The sequence below is a fragment of the Leptinotarsa decemlineata genome, unplaced genomic scaffold (genome assembly GCF_025532065.1).
Source record: "Leptinotarsa decemlineata unplaced genomic scaffold, Ldec_3_MD MMD2_tig00003308_RagTag_RagTag, whole genome shotgun sequence".
Classification (NCBI taxonomy): Eukaryota; Metazoa; Arthropoda; class Insecta; order Coleoptera; family Chrysomelidae; genus Leptinotarsa; species Leptinotarsa decemlineata.
Genome location: NW_027412586.1, coordinates 1,103,820 through 1,126,567, shown reverse-complemented (window position 1 = coordinate 1,126,567; position 22,748 = coordinate 1,103,820). Strand labels below are relative to the sequence as shown.

At 35.3% G+C, this 22,748-nt stretch overlaps 1 protein-coding gene across 1 annotated transcript in view; it reads left to right on the top strand.

Moving 5' to 3' along the window:
- LOC111513112 (putative inorganic phosphate cotransporter) overlaps positions 1-22,748 on the top strand; it is a 67,959-nt gene that overhangs the window by 24,083 nt on the left and 21,128 nt on the right. Inside the window, exons 2-6 of the mRNA XM_074177829.1 lie at positions 9,441-9,580; positions 9,814-10,126; positions 10,846-11,066; positions 19,344-19,493; positions 19,548-19,680. Coding sequence (XP_074033930.1) covers positions 9,441-9,580; positions 9,814-10,126; positions 10,846-11,066; positions 19,344-19,493; positions 19,548-19,680 — 957 coding nt within the window. The remainder of the gene's footprint in view (positions 1-9,440; positions 9,581-9,813; positions 10,127-10,845; positions 11,067-19,343; positions 19,494-19,547; positions 19,681-22,748) is intronic.

Below are 22,748 nucleotides of genomic sequence, written 5' to 3'. Positions count from 1 at the left end.
GATTCTATATCTGGAGTTGTCGATGAAGAAGCTTGAAGATCTTTCGAGAAAGCCTCTTCAAATTTCGGTTTTAGCTCACTTTTGATTATATTTTTGGAGGTGAGTGGTGTAGCACTCTTTGTTATCTGCATCACCTGATTTATTTGAGATGCTCCTCCAGTATTGACAGATATTGCTTTCAAAGGTGTTATTATTGGCTCATAGATTCTTTCGAGTGCTGATTGATCACCTAAGCGACTTTTCTTGATATAATTGAATTTCTTCCGAACAGCATCTGTTGCTTCAATTAACTTTCTTAACAAACACATTTCATCATCATTTTTTCCCTCCATAATGTAATCACTTCAAGAATGTGTACAATGAAGCGTCGTCCACACTATCTAGCACTCGAATGATTCAATTGTTTCAAGAACGTCAAGGATATATGAAAGCATCAAATCCGTTCTGATGACGTCCATCTAGCACTTCTCGATCCTTATCAATTACTAGAAATCCATATTTATTTTCCCAACATCTCGCACACATATCTTTGAATTGCTTGTATGTCACATCTGATGACACGTGGTCAGAAAAAATATGATTGAGATTCATATCATCTTGTTTGAATAGCACAATAAAATTTGCATTATCTCGAATCAATTGTTTCGGGACTCGTGAATATGTTTGGGCTAGATAGAAGCAATCCACATTTTTGTGACGACCCATACTGAAATATGATCGTATAACATCCTGTTTCTCACACATCACATCATCGAAAATGAATATTGAATCGGTTTTGGCATCTGAAGGCTCTACTATTTCAGCTGCATTATTGGCGAAAGTGTAAAATCCCAATCCTTCAATTGCACTTCACGTAAATACTCATATTTGGGTTGATAAAGGGACTTTGAATAAAGATAAACATTTGCAAATCGTAATCCTAGAGGGTGAGTCAGTGAAGAAATCATAACATTTGTCTTGCCGCAATTGGAAGGTCCGATAATCAGATCACGGATGGATAGTGGAAGTAAGGATTCATGACGTTGTTTCACACCGCTTTCCGATCCACCACCCACTTTTTCATCGAAATTATCGATGGAAAATTGGTACTTCTGCTTTAGTTCACGCATTGTATGACAGTTGGAGTCTATATAAGCAGGTCTCCATATCGATTCCTTTATTTAAATGGGGGTTATGAGCCAATGCAGATCTCCTGAGCGGCATATGAATAAATCTGGTAGGGGATTGGACAATTCCCTCATCAATAGTCTACCTTTCGAATTACACTTACCTGGCTATCAGTATTGCGGCCCTGGCACCAAATTGCAGAAAATATTGGCAAGAGGTGATCCGGGTGTCAATCCACTGGATTCTGCATGTCGAAAACACGATATTGCATATTCACAGAATACTAACAATCTTCCAGCTAGACATATAGCGGATCAGGAGCTTGCAGAAAGTGCTTGGAATCGACTCAAGGCAAAAGACGCATCTATTGGAGAGAAAGGAGCCGCTTGGCTAATTACGAATATAATGAAGGCAAAACGGCGATTTGGTATGGGTTGCGAGTCACCATCCAAGCAGTCACGAATACAGAAAAAAATGGGTCCTACCAAGAAAAAAAAATCAAAAAAACTATTGAAAGATTCTAAGGTGATAGCTTTTGGTTCTGGAATCGTTAAGAAAGTGGGTGATGTTCTACACAAAGCGGGCGGAAGTGAATTTGTTGTCAAAAATTTTAAAAGAGCAGCTGAAATTGCACTAAAAGTAGCACGCAAATATACGAGGGCTGCGGGTTGAAAAAGAAAATTCGCACACCGCGAATCATATCAATTCCTAAAATTGGTGGAATAGTACCACTCATTCCAGTTTTTGCTGGTTTATTGGCGTTAGGTAATTTAGCCGGTGCTACAGCTGGCATAACAAAAGCAGTACAAGCAGCGAAAGCGAGTAGGGAGCAATTGAGTGAGACAAATCGATATAATAAAAACATAGAGGCAATCGCTCTAGGTAAACGAGGAAGCGGTATCTACTTGAAGCCTTACCGTAAAGGATTAGGGGTCTATTTGAAACCTCAAATTTCAAAAAACTCATAGATTTGCTACCTCAAAGAGCTCTCTTCAACATCGACCTCGACTATCATGCTAAGAAAATGAAGATTCCATATTTTCGGGGGGTATATATGCGTGACAATTTGCCAAAATCAGGACCACTCCGATATGAATCTGCCATAGTAAATTTGGATAGTCGACATGATCAAGGGACACATTGGGTAGCATACATAAAAAATGACACCTCAGTGAAATATTTTGATAGTTTCGGTGATTTACCCCCTCCAAAAGAATTGATTCACTATTTTTATAGGGGTTCAAATCCTATCAATATTATCACATATAACTACGAGCGTAAACAACAATTCAACACAGTATGGTGTGGTCATTTGTGTTTGGAATTTCTACAGAGCAAGACATGGAGATAACACCAGCGCAGGACAGGGAAAGTATCAAGAGGATGAGTCATTCATTGATCGTATATTCCAGAGTACGCACTTTACGAGAAATGAGTGAAGAACAACTCGCTGATATGCCGAAAGAAGTGTTGATTGGGTGTGCATCGCATGAAATTGCATCTGTATGGGATAAGTTACCACAAAATCTACAGAATGATATTGATGTCTTAAAGTATCAGTACTGCGAAGACCATCAGAATGATTCCAACAGTAACAGCAATAATTCCGACGATTACTCCACAATTTCTGCTGTCAGCAATAAAAAGACATGAGTCAGTGAAAATTAATCAGTCATGTCAGGCACGTTTTCATTGTCGGGACACTCTAGCGAGTTGAGCGCCAACTTCTACCCACCCATCGAATTGGATAGTGGCGCTAATTATGGTCTGGGCTTACACGGTTTTTATTCTTACAACTCCATATTCGATGTGGATGTGAAAAATAATGTTATCGCCTATTCTAAACAGGCTAACTCACCTCCTATCATTATAAAAATTCCACCTGGAGCATATGAAATTGATGAAATCAATAAGGTGATTCAAAAATTCATCAAATCCAAAGAAATACAATTGGAGAATGGAGCTGAAGAGAATATCGATGGAGTATTTCTCCTACGCGCAAACAACAACACCCTGAAATGTAAAATGAGGTCGAAATATTACATCCATCTCAAACATGAAAACACTATTGCCGAACTTTTAGGGTTCGAAGCCGATGTGTTTGGCATCGATGAAACTCATGAATCAACATTGCCCGTAAATATCAATAAGGTGAGAATTATTCCTGTGGATTGTAATGTCACAGCTGTAGCACATTCAAATGGTGATGAAATCCATAGCATCTTTGAATTTGATATTGATGTGGAGCCCGGTTACAAACTCACCAAGGAACCGCAAAATATTATTTATATGCCAATCCAACCTGGCGGTCGTAAGTACCTCGACAATATCACTTTACGCATATTGGATGATAATGGTAATCTGATCAATTTCAATGGTGAAAAAATAATATTTAAATTGGAATCGATCAAGCTATAACGATCATCATTTCTCATATGTTGATTCACAACATCGACGACCGTCATAAGTGTATCACAAAAATGAGTGGAGGAAGCATTGATGAGTTTGGTCGCAGAAGTAAGGCAGTTTCAAATAATGTTTTGCGAGGACAACCTGGAGTTGGTTTCAAATTGATTTCCGATGGAAACTTTGATATGGAAAATAAACGTTTGAAAAATATAGCCGAGCCTAAAAGAGTACGGATTGTGTTAATCGGGAATATGTTGGTTTTTACATCTCAAAGATCAGAGGAGAATTAGATTCTGATATTGATGAAATCAATTTGAGATTAGATGGAGTAGAAAAATATTCCGCATCAGTCAGGGAAGATCTCATTACGCTTGGGCTGAAATTAGTGGAAATTGTGAAAAAGTGTGAACGTATGGAAAAGGATATCAAATCGATTCAATCTGATATTAAAAAACAACCCTCGATAAGCATTCAAACAATTGAGCAAAAACGATGGGGAGCGATGATCAACTGTGAAAAAATCAGTATGAAGCAGGAGTTGACGAAATCTCAACTCAGTATTTATCATTTCCTAATGCTGAGCAGATGTTAATAATTGATAAAGTTATAGATTTCACCATAATTGTTTCTAAAAAATGGGGTTGTGCTTCAATATCCAGCAATTGCAGCAGCGGCAGCAGTTGAATCAGCGTAATGCATTTGGTGGAGACTATGATCATGTACATTTGAAGAAAAGAAAATCCAAAAGTCGATTCATTCCACGTATGCCCGCCGAACTGTCAAGATATAGGCTAAGCGCTAGTAGTTTAAATTTTCTCAAATCTATCGGCTTGAAGGTGCGATATGAAAAATAGTAATAACATGGCGACCATTACTACAAGCGATAAACTGGAGGTGTTCGAGGAGCCCCTGTTCGACCATTCTCTCATTAGCCCTTATGAGCATACATATAAGCCGTATGGTTCACCATATTACAAAAATTCAGATGAAATAAGAATTCCAATCAATTTTCAAGATCTTATACTCGATATTGCAGATAGTTACATATATATCGAGGGAAAGTTCACACCATCTGATGCCACGAAGCAATATATCCAATAATGCCCTCGCCTTTCTCTTCGATGAAATTCGCTATAAAATGGGTGGATAGCAAGTGGCCGTTGTTCGAAAACCCGGCATAACTACCACAATGGAAACGATGATGTGAATAAACAAGACATATTGGATTCTGTCAGCAATGTATTCTGCGGTAAATTACCCTTGAAGTATCTCATGGGTTTTGCTGAAAATTACAATAAGGGGATACTGAATGTAAAACAGGAGCTCATTTTGATTATAGCACGATCATTCAAAAAATCATTTATTGGGGAAGTCGATGCAGATTTGGAAATCAATAAAATAGAAGGGAGAATCAGACACATTGTGTCGTAAGATCGACAGAAACTGAAACTATTGAATCGCATTAATAAAAATGGTAATAATGCTAAGGTGAAGGTGGCTTATCGTATGTGGGACCTTTATGAATTACCCACACTTCGTGACACATCCGCGAATATATGGGCCGTGAAGACGACCAATAGTCTTGAAAGACCTCGATACATCATCATCGGCTTTCAAAACACCGACCATTCCGAAAATATATCAAAAGATGTAACGAAATTCATACATGTGAATAATAATAATATTCGACTATCTCTGAACTCCGAAGTTTACCCATATGAGCGTTGGATTCTGGATTTCAACAAGAAGTTAGACTCATCAGCCTATTTTGCATATGAAAACTTCCAACGCAGCTACTATAATGAAGCTATGAGTGAACCGATGATGGATATTGGCAGCTTTCGCAACAACCCACTATTCATCATCGACTGCTTCCATCAACCTGAAGCTATGAAGTCATCCACTGTCGACATCAAAATTGAATTCGAAACACGCAAGTTGAAGTTTTCAGCGAATACCAAAGTATATGCACTAATCCTCCACGATGCTGTTTTATCTTATAATGCTCTTAATGGGTCTGTTCAGACTGGATTGTAATAAGATTGACATGTAATTCATCATGAAATATTCGATAATAAAACACTCAATAATTATTTCCTGCCTTTTATTCATCAAACAATTATATAAGATAAGATAAGATAGATAAGATAATATTTATTGACCAAAACGCGATACACTTGGTATATGTGGTAAGTCAGGGTATATATTTAAAATATGACATTATGAGGACCCCAAGTCAAATAATCAAATGAAAAGTACATTCAGTGAACTTACATCGCAGTGATAAGGCACACACAAAATAAGCAAAAATATATACATAATAACAATATTAGACTAGGAATGCCAGACAAAACTTTAAATTAAAATGTATTTGAGTTGTTTGGGAGATCGTCGTTCAAGAAGTCCTGATAACTATAATAGCATTTCTGTATTAGAAGGTTTTTAATTTTGTTGTTAAATTTTAGGTTACTCTTGACCTTTTTAAATTTATCTGGTATCTTATTGAAGCAGGTGATAGCATTGTACTGTGGAGATTTTTTGAAAAATGACATACGATGTTGAGGGATTTGCAATAGATGTCCATTTCTGGTATTGTAGTTATGGACAGTGGCGTTCTCTGTGAAGAGATTAGGGTTTTCCCTAGCAAACATTATGCATTTCAAGATAAAGATGCAAGGCGCTGTTAACATTTTTTTCTCAATAAAGATAGCACGGCAACTGTCCCTGTAGTTCATATTGAATATAAGTCTTATAATTCGTTTTTGGGCAACAAAAACTCTCATAAAATCATTTGCCCTCCCCCAGATCATAATATTAAAATTGATATGGGAGTATACCATAGCATAATAAATGCTGAGTAACGCTGATTCCCTTAATGTTGATTTCAGTTGCTTTATTGCATAGTATGCTTTATTTATTTCAGAACATGTATTGTCTACTTGTTTTTCCCAGTTTAGATTAGAATCTAAATAGGTACCAAGAAATTTCGTCACCTGTACGTTTTCAATATCATATGTAACAGGAGCATTTAGAGTATCAGTCCTAAAGTGAAACTTCATCGATACTGATTTGGAGGTATTAAGGATAAGTTTGTTTCTTTGGCACCAAGATCTGAACTGGTCAACAATACTTTCAGATTTACAAATAAGTTGCTCAACGTTTTGTCCCGTTAAAGTTATGGTAGTGTCATCCGCAAACATCGTAATGTGTCCATCTTCTATATATTGAGGTAGGTCGTTTGTATATAGGAGAAACAGTAGGGGGCCTACAACCGAGCCCTGGGGCACACCGAGTGTTATCTTTTTGGTCTCAGAGAACGACCCATTGCAAAGTACCTTCATGTTTCTTTCGGACATGTAAGATTGTATCCAATTAATTATATTAGTTGGGAGACCTAAATTGGATAGTTTAGGGAGTAGAAACTCCGGGCACACTGTATCGAAAGCCTTCGATAAATCGAAGAATAAAGAGAGGACATATTTTTTGTTTTCGATCTCAGTGTATATATAATTCATTAGATGATAAGATGCTGTTTCAACCGATTTTTTTCGTCTAAAGCCATGTTGGGAATCGCATAAAAGATTTTCATTTTCCAAATGGTCCATTATTCTTACCGAAACTACTTTTTCAAAAAATTTTGATATAGAGGGGAATAAATAAATTTGTCTGTAATTTTCAATTTCTTTGCGGCTTCCTTTTTTATGTACGGGAATAATTACCGCTCTTTTTAAAACATTTGGAAAAATACCTTGTATTAGAGATTGTTTCATAAGGTAAGTTGATGGTTTAATAATTGTTGGAATGATTTTCTTGAGAGTGATTATAGAGAGTTCATCATAGCCTGCAGATTTTTTATTTTTCATTTCAGACAGAGCGCTTAGTACCTCGTATTCCGTTAGAGGGTTGGATGAAAAAGGTAATATGGTACCAACCAATTTAGGGGTAGTACAGGGAAGGGATAAATTTTGTCCAAAGTGGTGGAAGAATATATGATACACTAAGCTCATATAGAAAATCATCCTCGAAAAGAGGGAGGGGTTCAAGGTTATGCATCGATGACAGTTATATCTCAAGGTCAAAGCACAAGTCCAGAACCATGCCTCGAGGACCTATGATGTGACATCATACAAGGTCAAACGTCGAGGTCACGTATTGAGGAAGGATAAATCTCAATATTGGTCATATTGAACGTGCATGGTCATATTGAACGTGCATAATGCAAGATCCATGAGGTATCTATCAAAACCAAACTTCAAGGTCACATATTGAGGAATATACTCGAATCTCAAGGTCGACACCCATGATCAAGGTCATATCGTCTGACACGTAACTGAAGGTCATATGACGTCATTCAAGGACAAAGCCAAATGGTGGGGGGAGGTCCTCAAGCGGCCGTAGACAACTACTCCTGCTTCATCAGACATGCTTTGATTTTTAGCAATATCTTTGTTACAAGTATTTAATAAAATTTGTTTTTTCTTTTTTTTAACAAACGATGGAGCTTTAGATGTATCTGTCGTCGGTCTATCAATCTGGCAATCAAATATATGCGGAATTACGCCTGCTTTCAATATAATTTTTCCCATTTTCATAGTTTTGATATACCTAAAATTTAAAGTAGTGCTTAGAGTAAACTATATATTTTTTTATTAATCATTATAAAAAATGCGTCCTCTTGGGAGATACAAAGTCGTCCCTCTGCATAGCGCGGCGTCATAACTTTCGTGATTTTAAGTTACTTGGCAGTGAAATATTTGTCTGGTGCAGTTACCAAAACATTTTTGCATTTGGGAACGATGCAATACTTGTTACGTCCTTTTTTATCATTATTCATATTCACGCAGTTGACACACTGCAGTAAACGACACACAACTTGTTTCCTACGGCTTTAGCACACGTATTTCGCTTATCCGCCAGCACTCCCTTGTCGCCGAGTCGACTGATGTGACGTCAAGCTTGACAACATTCAACTAATAATTTGAGGGGAAAGATGAAGAGTGAAAATTCAGATTTTTTGCAGATGTACTATTTGAAATATAAACCTTCAAATTATGAATTCTGACAAAAATATAATGGTACACCCGGTATAATGATTAATCAAAAATGTGGGGTGTTCGTCACATGGCCCATGTAAAATAAAATCAGATAACGAGATTAATTATAACGGTATTCGGTATCCGTCAACTCATTAATAATATCAATATGAAGGGTGTTCAGAGCACACGGCCTTCTTCAAAATAAAATAATCAATGACAACACAGGTATGTTACATCAAGGGTGTTCTTCAAACGGCCTTTAATATAAAACGGCCAATTATTTGTCTAAATACCAAACAAACTGAGAACCACAACTTTTTATCTCACCCTTTTCTTTCTGTTATGCACTTACTTTTTTGTCTACCGTTTTGCCGTTATTTACTGGAACGCTAACTCAAACGGAGCTGGAACTGTATCGAAACTGAAACTGAGACTCAGACTACCTTGGTAGATGCTCTCGATATTATTTGAAATAAAGTTCTACGCGGTGTCCGGTGAAAGGAGTTGTGATGGAGTTGTGGCCTCCATCGGTGGTACGGTGTATTAACAAATAACTTATGACTTTCAAATCCAATTGGCGACCTGGCATAGTACAATTTGCTATCAAGATAGAGTGGCAAATCGTTTTGGCGACCTGGGATTCCTATCGCGATAGAGTGGCACTTTGACCTAGGAAGGTATTCATTCAGTTGGGATCAAATAAGCAACGGAGCAATAATATGAACAGAAAATAAAAACAGCTGTTTATACCTGACGCAACACTGGGGAAATTATTAACCTCGTTACAGAGTACAACAAATATTCCTTGAAATATGAAGGTACATGACACTAAAACAAACAAAAGTATTTCAACAGTAACTAGCAACGTTCATTCAATTCAATTTGCAGGTCCGAAATTTGGCAAGAGACATGAACAGGTATTATGTAACTTTTTCCTGACTTTCATCGCATATAGTGTCAGAGTTAGTATGTCTGTCGCTATTGTTGCTATGACTAATCCATCTACCAGTGCCAATAGAAATATTCCGGTGAGTGTATTTATTTTCTCATTTGATATGTTTTGAAATTTGTCCCGTTTAATTACATGTTTTCTTCAATATCGTGAAGGAACTGAACTTCTCAGTTGAAGTAGAGTCATGAAAAGATTATTATCTCAACGATTTATCTGGGATACAAATGAAATACTTCAATGGGTCTACAATGAGTACAGTTGATCAATTATTAATGAAAACCTATCGAAATATTCACTGTTTGATTTCAGACCTTCAACTGGACTGACAAAAGTATAGTTCTCTCTTCATTTTTCTGGGGATACGTTATTCCCCAAGTTGGAGCTGGATGGTTGGCAGGACAGTATGGTCCCAAGTGGTTCTTAGTGGGATCGATGGCAATTTGCTCGATTTCAGGATGTTTTCTGCCAATGTCTGCAGTTCATTTCGGATCGAAAGGAGTTATGGCTTGTAGAGCAGTTCAAGGATTATGTCAAGGATTCATCTATCCGTCCATTCATAGTATATTGGCAAAATGGGTTCCCCACAATGAAAGAAGCTTTTTGGCAAATCTTTTATACTCAGGTATGGAAATAATGAGAGAATTGACAATTTTGAGAAATTATTTACAATAGTGTGGTAAAAAACAGAAATGGGAAAGCGTCTTTCAAAAAACTGCTTCAGAAATAGATATATTATACTTTCCCGAGCTACCATTCATGAACTTTTCAGTCATCTGATTTGGATAACTCAACATTTTCGAGTTTTTCACAACCAAGTAGTGTTTTCATTACATTAAATATTTAGCAATAAATTGATAGACGTAGCCGTTACTACGTTGTAGGAAATCATCATGAAAAATGAGAATTGAAAATTTCTGTTTTAATGATTTTCCTTCGTAACTAACGTAATTGCAGTTTCATCATATAAGGACATTTTCAAACTTATTCATTGAACTGAAAATGATTGATTACATTAGCCCTTAGATAACACCACTGTAGGTAATAACAGAATTACTCAACTTAATTGAGTACCTGAATTTTGTTTATCTGTGACTATGTGGATACGCTAATTTGAAAACCGGTAAGTGAACTAGATTGATTTGATTATTCTACAGGTTGACCTAGGTCAGTTATAAATAAAAGCGGTAAAAACAGAGAATTTCTATTCTAATTTTTCATCAATAATTATCGTTTTTTTTCACTTACTGAAACTGCCGACCTACCTCAATATTATTTCAGTAGTTCTTTGATCAAAATATATTTCCAAGAATTTGATATGAAGTATCAAATTACGTGTTTCAGGAGGACCAAGTGGATCTGTGGTATCGATGATTATGACTGGGTACTTATCCGAATCGTCCTATGGATGGCCAATGATATTTTATATCTTGAATGGTTTAGGAATAGTTTGGTGTGCAGTTTTCTCTTATGTTGGTTGCAATAGCCCTGCCGATCACACCACGATAACTGAGGAAGAAAGAAAATATATTGAAGGAAGTTCAGGCTCTACAGAAAAAAAAGGAGTGAGTTGAAATTATTGTATTAAAATTTAAAAATTTACTGTCACAGTGCGAACTTAAATTTGAAGGAATACATCATCAGGATGAATTTACGGTAATTTTTTTTCAATATCATCAACTTTGATAAATCCTGTCTAGCAAAATAAACAGATCATGCACAGAAGTTTTTTCAGATACTTATTGGAAAAGTTAATAAAGAATGATAATATAAATATTAGTGATTTCTTGAAAATTTATTCAAACTATTCAGAGAAACTATTCAGATAGGAAATAAAACCTTTTTTGACACATAGGGCTCATCTCATATTTGAATACCAAAAAAATTACAAAAAATTTCGTCATCATGACATGAGTGGATTTGTCCCATAAGTGACATAGGAATATTATTCAGAAAGGAGCTGATGTGGCAATGAGACAAGTAAGAATGTCTGTGTTTCATGTTAGTGGAATTTTCTGTCGTATATGTGATTCAATTCCATTCCAATCATTCCTATGAATATTTGCAACACAAGTAATAATCAATTCTTGTATATTTCATATGCTCATATGGAAGTAGTTGTTTAGAAAGTATATTTTCTTTCTTGTAATCCAATGTTCATATTAGTGTAGTTGTGTCGGGTGGGCTTTTACTTTCAGTTTGTATTTGAAAGTAACTTCTGTGCATGATCTAAACATCTTGCGAAAGGTTTTTTAAAGTTTCATTGTATTCATCTCTGCTTCAGAAGTTTTTCGACAATTTCTTGTATTAAGGTGGATAAGTAAAATGCAAAACGTTTCCTTCCCAGAAACAGATCACTTCTGATAATATACCCTTCACAATTATTACTGAGACATATCAATCAATGTGTTTAAAGTTGTGGAATGATTGTGATTGTTGATTTTCATAATTATTATTATGATTGCATGCATGTGATTAATTGAACCACAAATAAAATGATGAATACTGTTCGAAGTATATAATATTGAAAAATGTATAGCTTGAGACAATGGATGTTAATGCTACGTATGTCAACTGATGACTGACTGCTGACCCGACAGATGGGCCGAGCAAGTGCGCAGACACCTATGATAATAAATGAAACATGGTGGGTCACCAAAATATTACCACAAATCATAACATAGCCGGCCGCCTTGAAATATTGATTTCAAAAAACAAAAAAAAAGAAAAACGATTCCAATATAATAATGTCATAATAATTATATCTAACATGCAGTTCATCACACTGCTCAATATGGTTCATCAGGTAAGAAACAAATTTTATTTATTGCGCGTTTGAAATTACCACTAGTCGTGCGCACAGTCACTACGCGCACTATTCCATCTTGCCCAGGATGGACAGCTTCAATGCGCCCAGTACGCCAGCTCGATGGGGGGAGGCTATCATCCTTGAGGAGAACTAACGCATCTAATTGTATTGACCTGGTGTAATCTTGCTGCCATTTGGAACGTTGTTGCAGGCTGTGGAGGTAGTCTCTACTTCACCATTTCCAAAATTGCTGTACCATTTGTTGTAGTCGTTGGAAATGTTTCAAACGATTGGACGGGATGTCAATGACATTTGACTGTGGTATACTCAGCAGGGAATCACCAATTAGAAAATGTCCAGGTGTAAGAGATTGGTAATCATTAGGATCATTGGACAGAGGAATCAGAGGACGCGAGTTTGAAATTGCCTCTATTTGTACAAGGACAGTGGACATATCTTCAAAATTCAATTTTGCATCCCCTAAAATGCGCTTGAGATAGTACTTAAAAGATTTAATAGCGGCTTCCCAAATACCTCCGTGATGTGGAGATTTTGCGGGTATAAAGTGCCAAGTGATGCGATTTTCAGAGAAATATGATTGACATTGTTCATTTATGATTGTATCAATTACTAATTTGTGAATTTTTTCTAATTCATTGTTTGCCCCAATGAAATTAGTAGCGTTATCACTGTAGATATGACTACAGAGACCTCTGCGTGAAACGAATCTTCTGAAGGCTGACATGAATGATTCTGTTGTGAGTTCTGTTACTAATTCTACGTGAACAGCCTTTGTGGCTAAACAAATAAAAATACATAAATAAGTTTTTATGAGAGTTCTACATCTGGATTTTCCATCCTTGAGTAGGTAAGGGCCTGCATAATCAACCCCACAATACGTGAAGGGTCTTGTAGGGGTAACGCGCATTTCAGGCAGTTCACCCATAAGACGAAAATGATCAGTTGGTTTGGCTCGAAAACACGTTTAGCAATTGCGTAATACGCTACGTACAGTATTTCTTGCATTTAATGGCCAAAATTTTTCACGAATTTGAGAAATAATGAATTGTGTGCCTGCATGTAAGTTTTTGTTATGTGTATGTTTTATAAGTAAACGTGTGAATGCATGTTAGGATGGAAGTACGATTTGGTGTTTTTGATCAAAACCTGATGGAGATTTCCTCAACCGACCACCGACACGAATTAGACCTTGTGAATCGATGAAAGGGGAAAGAGAAACTAATTTACTTTGCTTTGATATAATCTTGGATTTATTAAGGCATGTAAGTTCATTTGAAAATTCTTGTGCTTGAATTAAACGACACAATTTTAAAATTGCATTATCTATTTCTTCATGAGAAATTAACCCAGTTAGTTTCTTATTCCTAAATTTTATGTTGTGATAAAATCTAAAAATATATGCAGTTACATGTAGGAGTTTATTGAATGATGAATATTTTGAGAAAATATCAAAATTCAAAGAGGAATTAAAAGATAAAACCATTTTTTCTTTTCTTGCTTCCGGCACTTCAGACATTATGGTCTCATGATTAGTTGGCCATAAATCTGAATCATAAGTTAGCCAAGGGGGGCCGTTCCACCAAAGGGTGCAGATTGATAAGTTTTCAGGATTTAAACCCCTGGAAACAATATCTGCGGGATTTTGTGCTGAACTCACATGTCTCCACTCATAACCTTCAGTTAATGACTGGATGTCTGCGACTCTATTGGCAACAAAAGTCTTCCACTTGTACGGTTCAGCACGAAGCCATGCTAAAACTATTTCAGAGTCTGTCCAACAATAATTGCTGGTTATGTTAATGTGCAAAGAATCCTTAACCTTTTGCATTAATTGAGCAAGTAACAAAGCACCGCATAGTTCTAGCCGCGGAAGCTGTATTACTTTAACAGGTGCTACACGTGATTTAGAGCAAACTAAACTTGATAGGATTTCATCATTTTGATTTTGTGAAACAAGGTAAACAGCAGCACCATAAGCAGCTTCTGATGCGTCGCAAAATCCATGTAAATGGAATGACTTCGCATTGTTGATAGCAATGTGCCGAGGAATGACTAAAGAATTTATAGCAGGGAGTGATTCAATAAAAATTTTCCACCTTTTTAAAATATTTTGAGGAATTGGAGCGTCCCAATCACATTGAGCTTGCCAGAGTTCTTTTAAAATGATTTTTGCATTGACTACTACTGGGCTGATTAGGCCTAAAGGATCAAATATTTGAGATATGGCTGATAAGATTGTTCGTTTGGTGGGGTTACACTGTGAATTGAGAATGACAGAATATTCAAAACGGTCCTGTTGTGAGTTCCAGGTAATACCCAAAGTTTTTCTTTCTTTACTTTCCCTTATTTCAAAAATGGTAGAAGAACATTGATCCGTTTTATTTTCAAAAATTCTATGATCATTAGAAACCCATTTTCTTAATAAAAAGCCTGCTTGCTACAAAATATTGCTAAGTTCATATTTCAACTGAATTAAGTCAGACAATGTATCTGAACCAAATATAACATCATCAACATAGAAATTGTTTATGATAATGTCACTAATATTAGGAAATTCAGCTTGGCAGTCCAAACCTACTTGATGCAGAGAACGAGTAGCTAAAAAGCTAGCACTTGATGTACCATATGTAACAGTGTTGAGTTGAAAATGTTCAATAGCTTTAGATGGATTACTCCTCCAAACGATTCTTTGCAAGTTTCTATTCTCAGGATGAACTTTCACCATTCTATACATTTTGGATATATCTGCTGTTGCAACAAATCTGGGGATACGCATGCGCAGCAAAACGCAAACCAAATCATTTTGAATTGTTGGTCCAACCCTCAACACGTCATTCAACGATAGATTTGTTGAAGTTTTTGATGATCCATCAAAAACCACGCGTAGACGAGTTGTAGAACTGTTTTCCTTGATGACGGAATGATGAGGCAAATAAAATTTTATGTCATTGGGGTCATCGAGAGAGATGTCAATTTTGGACATATGCCCCAGTTGCTCATATTCATTTAAAAATTCCTCATATTGATTACGAAGATTAATGTCTTTAGAAAGCTTTCTTTCTACTGACTCTAATCTGCTAATAGCAGCATTCAATGATTCTCCTAAATTCTTGTACGACTCTTTCAAAGGAAGTTTGACTACAAACCTGCCTTCATGATCTCTAAAATAATTCTGGCGGAAATGACTTTCGCATTCCAGTTCTTCATCAGATAATTGAGTTTTCGTTTGGGTGACATTTTCAATGCTCCAGAATTTTTCAAGTTGCTCGTTGAGTAAATTGTTTACTGATAACATGCAACTCGGATGAGCTTCTGGTTCTTAATTTGTAAAGATCCTGAAATTATCCAACCCAATCGAGTTCTCTGGAGAATGGGTTTATTTCGCCCTAGTTTAATTTGCCCCTTGACTATGAGATCAAAAAATATTGATGCACCAAGTAATACTTCGATTTTTTGTGAAATGTTATATTCTGGGTCTGCTAATTCTATTTCATCGGGTATATCTAGACACGAGGGATCAAATGAAAATTGCGGAATATTTGATGTGATTTGTTTTATAATAAGAAATTGAAGATTGTTAGAAAATTGTCCATCTTTTGAGCGAATTTGAATATTGCATTGAGATGATATATTAATTGTTGACTGACTAATACCACATACAGGTGAGTTTACATTAGTAGCAGGTAGATTGAGTTTCTTGAACACTTCTAGTGAAATGAAATTGCTTTGAGAAGCAGAATCTAGCAGGGCTCTACATTTAATTGGATTTTTATTAGAATCAAGAATATAAATAATTGCTGTCGACAGAATCACCTGATTTTGGTTCCCTTGAGAAAAATGAGATGTCAATGTTTGAATAGGTGCCGCATTTGTTATGTTACTAGAGATGCTGGGTTCACTTGATTCAACAAAATTGTTTTGTTCAATTTGACTGTTTGATGTGTTCGAATGACTTCTATTAATGTTATTTGTTGTATTAACGAATGAGTCATCATGCAAAATAGAATTATGTCTCCTTTTACATTTTTTACAACTATGAGCTGACCTGCAAACTTCTACGGAATGTCCTGTCCGTAAACAATTCGTACAAATCTTTAGTTTTTTAAGTTCTATGTATCTTTGTTTGATTGATAAAGACATTAATTTATAACATTGATATATTAAGTGCTGTTTTTTGCAAAAAATGCAAGTTTTTTCATTGACTGTGATATGAGTTAATGACTTTTCATTAATTTTAGGTTTTTGAATAGATTTACTGTCGAGTTTTTCGAGCAATTGACATTTTTTAATAATAAATGATTCTAATGCCTTGAATGTAGGATTCGTGTTTTTGTCGATTGAGGATTCCCAATCTCTCTGCGTTTGAAAGTCAAGTTTGGTTGTAATGATGTGAATTAACAAAGTGTCCCAACTGTCCACTGGCTCACCAAGACCTTTCAATGCCCTAGTGTGTTTTAACATGTTGTCTAATAATTTTCTCAAAGAAATATGTGACTCCCTTTGTATATTTGGGAAATCAAAAATATTTTTTACATGATTGTGAATGATTACCCTTTTGTTTTGAAATCGTTCTTTTAAGAGGTTCCACGCGATATCATAGTTACTTTCTGAAATTTCTAAGGAGTGCACAACCTGCCTAGCATCACCCTTCAAACACGACTGCAAATAATAAAATTTTTTTATGTTACTCAAAACAGAATTTTCATGAACAAGACCCTTGAATGTTTCATAAAATTGCAACCATGTATCATATGATCCATTAAATTCAGGTAAATTTATTAAAGGTAATTTCAAATGGAACTCATTAAGAGGATTCGATGCTGCAGGAGAAGAGGTGCCACTGACATAACGTGTTAAAATATTTTCTGATTTGGAAATCATTTCATAATATTTTTTTTCATATGCTTCCCTCTCCACCAGCTGTGCTTCAGAATCATCTAATAATTCAATGGCTGATTGTGTTCTTTCAAATTCATACCAATTTTCTTTAAGTTTAGCTACTCTTTCCTGTAGTTCCCAGCGATCATGCTGTAACCCAGAATCAAGCAAATAATTAGCAAATCTAGTGGCCTGGCCTTTTAGTTGGCCACGGCGAGCCACTAATGATTTTAATTGTTCGTCCATTTTATTTGTGTTGAATGAATTTAAATAATTTGCAAATTGAAAGGTAAAAACATAAGTCCACCAATCCCCTATACAAATATTGACGGTAAATAAATGCAAAAAGGGAACATAAACTGACTTACGGATTGTGAAAATTAGGATCTCTTTTTATTCGTCGTATGTAGAAAAACTTATCTCGACTTAGGAATTGTTTTTGTATTTGTTGACTTCTTTGTCCAATACTCGATTGCAACCTTTTTTTGAAAGTGCCTGGAATCGACGGCTTGTAATTTCTGATTTGCGATGATTTCTTGATTGAATTAATATTTTGATCGATGATTTGTTGGTACTTGTTGTATGTTATCGATGCTGATTCTCAACCGTTTTAATGATATTTGGCTATCGAAGGACCATGTTTAAAGTTGTGGAATGATTGTGATTGTTGATTTTCATAATTATTATTATGATTGCATGCATGTGATTTATTGAACCACAAATAAAATGATGAATACTGTTCGAAGTATATAATATTGAAAAATGTATAGCTTGAGACAATGGATGTTAATGCTACGTATGTCAACTGATGACTGACTGCTGACCCGACAGATGGGCCGATCAAGTGCGCAGACACCTATGATAATAAATGAAACATGGTGGGTCACCAAAATATTACCACAAATCATAACACAATGGATGAATTGAAAAAAACAATGAATAGGGGTTTCAGTTTAATCTATCACATAGAATTGGAAAATTCATTTTGAAAGACTATAAGATATTACAGATGACAGTTGTTCGATGATTTGCCTATCAATCACAGAAATAAATATATATATATATATATATATATATATATATATATATATATATATATATATATATATATATAACAAAAATATTTTCTATTGCATGATTTTGAAATGAGTCGTGAATTTTGAATGTGAAAATTTTCAAATATTGTTTTCAATTCTTCAGTTTTCAATTATCGTGCACTTGGAAATTATTTAGTGTATTTGATACAGAGTCCTGAGATTTGAGAAAATTATATTTTGAATATTTTAAGGTATTTGTGAAAACTGAAAATATAAATATTGTTTATTATCGTAATCAGAAAATGTTATGCTGTGTTTCAGAATTTTACTGTATTTTGCAATCGTAGAAATGGAGAATAGCTGTTGTGCTTGATATTTTTAAGGCCTTCGACCAAGCGGGGCATGACGGTTTTCTGGCCTAACCGATGTTATGTCCGATCATTTTTGTGTATGACCTTCCATCTTTCTGAAAGAATGTTTCCTGCAAGTGGCCGTCGACGAAAATCTCCCGAATACTTTTACTATCAACGCTGATGTTCCCCAGGGATACATATCGTCTCCAAATCATTTTATATTCATTATCAAGAATCCAATATATTGCTTTGCTGATGACAGCACACTTTTCTCGTCATTTCATTTAGATTCCAGGACATCTGCTGCGGATGCACATCTCCACCGGCAGCAAGAGGTTATATATCTTATCAATGAGGATCTACAGGTGATTTCGAATTAGGGTGAACGTAACCAGGTTCAATTCAATGCCACGAAAACACAAGCATCGTTTCTCTCCAAAAAGATAGATGTGTTCGACCCGGATAAAAGTTTTATCACTCTGAATTGGTGTATACTTTCTAGTTTATGATTCAGGAAAAGCTGAATTCACAATTTCTGACGTGGCTTATTGCTTCTGTATCAATAATGGAATTGCGGATAACATGAAGAAAATAATCATTGATTTCTCGGGATTTCATTAGTTCTTCAGGAAGGTCATGTATATTTTTTTTTCATGTGTATACACTCCATTGTTTCAAGTAATTCGACTGCATTTTGTAGTTGATTGAACTTTTTTCTTGTGTGAAATATGTTACTTTTTATAGAAAATACCGACACCTTGGCTCAAGATATTCTCCTCAATTCCATTTTGGGCCCTGTTGCTATCGCAATGTGGATTCATTTGGGGATTTTGGACCCTTCTTACGGAGACCCCAATATACATGAATAAGGTGATGAAGTTTGATTTGAAATCGGTGAGTATAGCGGAATATACATTGATCTTAGATAACTGTGTATTCCTTTTTCAGAATAGCATTTTGTCATCTCTGCCACATGTATCACATTGGTTTTTTGGATCATTCTTTGGATACATCTCCGACGTACTCGTTACTAAAAAAATTTTATCGATTCAAACGTCAAGGAAAACAATGAATTGCATCGGTGAGTATGTTTTATTTATGATTATCGATAAAATCAAATATTAGACTTGATTCTCATGAAAAAACCAAATATTCTGTTTGTTGAAAGATTACTCTCGAGATAATTTTCTGAATCTTCAATGAAAAAAACAGCACAGTGCTAAGAGTGGGACATCGATTGTAATGGTCTCAACCAGCCTTATCTTCTCCTGGAAAGCCTGATTGCTCAAATATATCTCCGATGTAGATCAATAGCAGGCGTGAAATTAGTTGTTGAATTCTGATGGTATTATTGTTTTGAAAATTCATGTTTATTGATGTTGCGTATTTGCAACTTGAATATTCGACTTTGTTCGTAAGAACACAGAGTTGAATTCTTTGATGAGTTTTTAACGGAATAACTTGATACAAATGCGTCTTAACTGATTTCACGTCACTTCATAAAAAGCCACCCATGTTTGGCGCTCTAGGTGGTGAAAACTTATAAATTCTTCAGATGCTGAATGTTTATATATACATGACATGCTCAAGGTTGCCCATTTCCTCTCATGCAGACCTACGAATTTTTAGGTACGTTTGGCAGATTCCCAACGGAAAAATAACAACGCAGTGGACATCCCACTGAATCAACTGCAGAGAGATTCCATAACTAGTTGGAATTATATATGTTTGGTCATGATACTCAGATGGTTCACACCGTTATGAAGAGACCATGCCCGGTACTGATGATATGACAAACACCCCGAAACCGGTCTATCGGTTGGTTGGATCGACCAAACGAAATTAATTTCTGCTTTTTATAGTGGAAAATAACTTGCGACGAATCTTCCAAGTCGAAGACGTTGCACAGGTGCCTGATGGTTTCACTTCAACTCTCTGCACGGCATTAGATGGGTTAGTTATTGTTTTTCTGTTGGGTATTGGAATTTGTTGACTCGGAAAATCATTATTTTTTTATTGAAACGCAGTAGGTTTACAACGAAAACACTGAACATATTTGGGTGATACATGGCGTGTGGTTCTGTCTAAGCACTTTAATTCAAATATTTCAAGTGAGTATATTCAATAATCAAGGGAGCAATACAAGATTTTGGCTTTCTACTACTCCATCTGATACAAAAAAAGGGATGAGAGAATCTTCCAAAGAAAGGAAGGAAGTAATCAATTCGAAACTCTATACATGAATGTGTAGATCATGCAAAGAAGTAACTTTCAGACACAAACTGAAAGAAAGTCCTCCTGAAACAGCTACTTTCATATAAACATTGAATTACACGAAAGAAAATAATTCTTTCGAAACAAATACTTCTATATGAACACTGAATTATACAGAAGATACTTTTCTCTACTCAGTTTGTATTTCGAACATTTGTTGTGGAATAAGAATCAGATATCATTCACATGAGTTCTACTTTGAATGAATGGTAATAAATTGTACTCACATAGAACACTGTCACCCTCACTGGTATACACCGATGTTCCGCCTTAAGACACTTGCCCTAAGGCTCTTCAGTACCAAATTGGATAACATTATAGAAAATACACACACTTCATTCATGAATTACGATTTTGAATGTCACGGAATAAGCTTGATCTGCTTATGTCATCGATGACATCGTAATGACATTCATTCACCTATTTGATTTAATCCCAGCCAAGAGGAATCTTATTTGAATTGAAGGGGTTATATTTTTAGGAGTGATTAATTTTTTTTGGGAAAGAAAGATTTTGGCTTTCTACTACTCCATCTGATACAAAAAAAAGGGATGAGAGAATCTTCCAAAGAAAGGAAGGAAGTAATCAATTTGAAACTCTATACATGAATGTGTAGATCATGCAAAGAAGTAACTTTCAGACACAAACTGAAAGAAAGACCTCCTGAAACCGCTACTTTCATATAAACATTGAATTACACGAAAGAATATAATTCTTTCGAAACAAATACTTCTATATGAACACTGAATTATACAGAAGATACTTTTCTCTACTCAGTTTGTATTTCAAACATTTGTTGTGGAATAAGAATCAGATATCATTCACATGAGTTCTACTTTGAATGAATGGTAATAAATTGTACTCAAATAGAACACTGTCACCCTCACTGGTATACACCGATGTTTCGCCTTAAGACACTTGCCCTAAGGCTCTTCAGTACCAAATTGGATAACATTATAGTGTCTTAAGGCGAAACATCGGTGTATACCAGTGAGGGTGACAGTGTTCTATGTGAGTACAATTTATTACCATTCATTCAAAGTAGAACTCATGTGAATGATATCTGATTCTTATTCCACAACAAATGTTTGAAATACAAACTGAGTAGAGAGAAGTATCTTCTGTGTAATTCAGTGTTCATATAGAAGTATTTGTTTCGAAAGAATTATTTTCTTTCGTGTAATTCAATGTTCATATGAAAGTAGCTGTTTCAGGAGGACTTTCTTTCAGTTTGTGTCTGAAAGTTACTTCTTTGCATGATCTACACATTTTCATTTACACAGTTTCAAATTGATTACTTCCTTCTTTTCTTTGGAAGATACTCTCGACCCTTTTTTTGTATCAGATGGAGTAGTAGAAAGCCAAAAACTTTCTTTCCCAAAAAAAAATTAATCACTCCTAAAAATATAACCCCTTCAATTCAATACAAGATGTTTTTTATCATATTGAAGGTTAGAATAATAAAGGCGACCTCCAACTCTCATAACAGAATTTTCATGCAAAAATATATTCCACTTCCCACAGGGTTTTGGTGAAATTCAATCAATTTCCATTTCAAAAATTTTATTTGTAAAAGATAAGTGTTGAATATGTTTCACCAAATACAGTAAAGAGTTCTGCAGTTCAACGTGAAATAAGAATCAATTTATATTTTACTGTAGGAGTTTTTTTCATAGAAAATGTATCTCAATATATAAAATACTGAAAGTTGAATTTTGCTGAATCAGAATATCTAATATATGTTCAGAAGGAATCCTTGACAGGACCATACCAATCTTCTCTTCCGCGATAATGGCGTGATTAACAACCATATCTTCTTGGAAAATTGGCCACGCATATGCCAGTGATTTCGAAAAATCAAGACCGACCCACCAT